Source organism: Penaeus vannamei, chromosome 42 (genome assembly GCF_042767895.1).
Source record: "Penaeus vannamei isolate JL-2024 chromosome 42, ASM4276789v1, whole genome shotgun sequence".
NCBI lineage: Eukaryota > Metazoa > Arthropoda > Malacostraca > Decapoda > Penaeidae > Penaeus > Penaeus vannamei.
In genome coordinates this window covers 14,868,550-14,871,049 of record NC_091590.1, presented here as the reverse complement: position 1 = coordinate 14,871,049, position 2,500 = coordinate 14,868,550, and the positions used below count along the sequence as shown (strand labels likewise).

At 34.8% G+C, this 2,500-nt stretch overlaps 2 protein-coding genes across 2 annotated transcripts in view; one reads left to right on the top strand and one right to left on the bottom strand.

Moving 5' to 3' along the window:
* The window catches only part of nclb (no child left behind), a 161,079-nt gene that overhangs the window by 22,375 nt on the left and 136,204 nt on the right, over window positions 1–2,500 (bottom strand). The window lies entirely within an intron of this gene.
* LOC138860659 (uncharacterized) overlaps window positions 1–2,500 on the top strand; it is an 11,692-nt gene that overhangs the window by 6,261 nt on the left and 2,931 nt on the right. Inside the window, exon 6 of the mRNA XM_070118671.1 lies at window positions 406–608. Coding sequence (XP_069974772.1) covers window positions 406–608 — 203 coding nt within the window. The remainder of the gene's footprint in view (window positions 1–405; window positions 609–2,500) is intronic.

The following is a 2,500-nucleotide window of genomic DNA, read 5'->3' as shown; positions in this document are numbered from 1 at the left end:
ACCCACAGTAGAGAAACACCCACCCACCCGTCCTTCCGAGCAAATCCATCCTTATATCCAACCCCCTTTCTAAACACCCATCCACCCACCTACAGACACACCCACCCACCCACTTACCCACCCTTCTAAACACCCATTCACCCACCTACAAACACACCCACCCACCCACTTACCCACCCTTCTAAACCCACACACACTCATCCACTTACCCACCCTTCTAAACACCCATTCACCCACCTACAGACCCACTCACTCACCCACCCACCTGCGGACCCATCCATCAACCCTTCTAAGCACCCACTCACCCACACTTCTAAACACCCAACCACAGACCCATCCGCCCTTCTAAATACCCCCCCCCCCCACCCACTTGCAGACCCATCCACCCACCCTTTTCACTCACAGTTCGAGGGCGTCGGGTGGGTTCCTCGCGACACCGTGCCCGAAGGACAGACGGGCGGCTTCGTGAAAATGGGCGGCGAGGTGGGTCGAGCTCTCCTCCACCCACAAGGCAACCAGTGGAACACGCCCACGCCCATTGTGGATCGCATAAGGAAGAACGATCCGATGGAGTATTTCAACCTTATTGATCCCGAGAATAAGATTTCGTGAGTCTTTGCTGTATTTATCTATTGTTATTATTATGATTGTTATTTTCATTATCATATTGTTGTTATTAATATTGTTATCATTGTTATCATAATTGTTGCTATTATTATTATAATTATTATCATTATTAGTACTCATTATCATCATTATTGTTATTAATATTATTATCATTGTTATCATAATTGTTACTATTATCATTATCATTATCATTATTATCATTATTCATTATTATTATAATTATTATTATAATTATTATTATCATTATCATTATCGTTATTATCATTATTATTATTATTATTATTATTATTATTATTATTGTTGTTGTTATTATTATTATCATCACTATTATTATTATCATCATCATCATCATTATTATCACTATTATTTTACTTTATCATCGCTATTCTTTAAATTATTGTTGTTATCGCTATCATAAATATTGTTATTATTTACATATTTTTGTTGCACCGTTTTACTATATAATTATTAACTTTATTGATATTATTGTTCTGGATATCATCATAGTCAAAATTACGATTAGCATTATTATTATTAATATCATTACAATTACTACTACTACTATAGTACAACAATAGCTACTAGTACTATTATCATTATTAATATCATTATACTATCATCATTATGAGGACTACGATTAACATCATTTCAATTGAAAAACCTTTTTACTAGTCATTTTGATCCTATGTTTAACATGACCTCAATTGTCATTGTTTATTTTTCATTATTTTTAACCTTTTTCAAATATTATTATTTTTTTATCGAAAATGTCGTCCCTCTAATAATGTCACTTTTACGGTTGAAAACTCCTCAACACCTCATTACAAATGCTTATTTTTTTCTCCTCAGTCTGAATTTGGCTCACCTATTTCAGCAGTTGCTTCAGTCTCCCCTCAAAGCATTCACTGATCATTGGTACTAACTTTTCTTTCCAAACAATCTTTCTCGTAATTCAAATACCAGTTGTTGACATTTCGAAAGTTTCTCTCCGTATCTTTTTTCACTTTTACAATATTCACATCTGGTCAGGTCTGATCAGTTAAACACAGTAATGCTGTTTATGTTGTCTTGTCTTAGGGTATGTTTTAAGTAATATTACGTTGTTTATAGCAGATTCTGTTTGTTATTCCACAAGGACTCTCTCTTTTTGTGCTCTTTTCTCTGGATTTAGTACTTCTTGTTTTGTACCTGCTATAATGTGTATATCTATTAGCATAATGTGTATATCACTTTCATCCTGTTTGTTACATTCATCCTTTATTACCTACAAATCAAACCTATTTATCTTCTTCCTTTAAACATTCTTTTCTCCTGACGGTGGAATGGCTACCGCTTTCTCCACTTCCACATTGCCCAAAACCGTCTTTGTGTCTCTCTTAAAAAAAACTCATCTGGGTCATATTTCATTCATAGTTTTCCATTCATCAATTTCTCTATTTTTTCCAGTTTTTTTTCAGTCACTTTGCAACGCTTCTACGTCTACCATATGCTTTCTTAAATCTCTACGCTTATACCAACTTTTCCACCTGCTCCCTCAGCTGAGATCACAATCAGATTTTCGCCATTATCTATTCCTCGAGTCCTACCCTTAGTAGTAGCATGTTTTATTTTTTTATTTTTTTATTTTTTTATTATACGTATCCTTCATGCGGATCCTCTGTCACGACCATTTCTTTTCAGGTTGTCTGCCTTTCATCTCTGCCTTACATTCCGTTTATTTTAATCTTCTTCGGCATAGTCTTAATTATTTTGTTTAAATGGTTCATCAATTCGACAAGTAGTGAATCGCTGCTGGTGTAGTCGAATTTCTTACCCTGTTTTCTAACTTCTCTTTCATATCATTTATTTTTCTCCATACTTAATGTTTTTATTT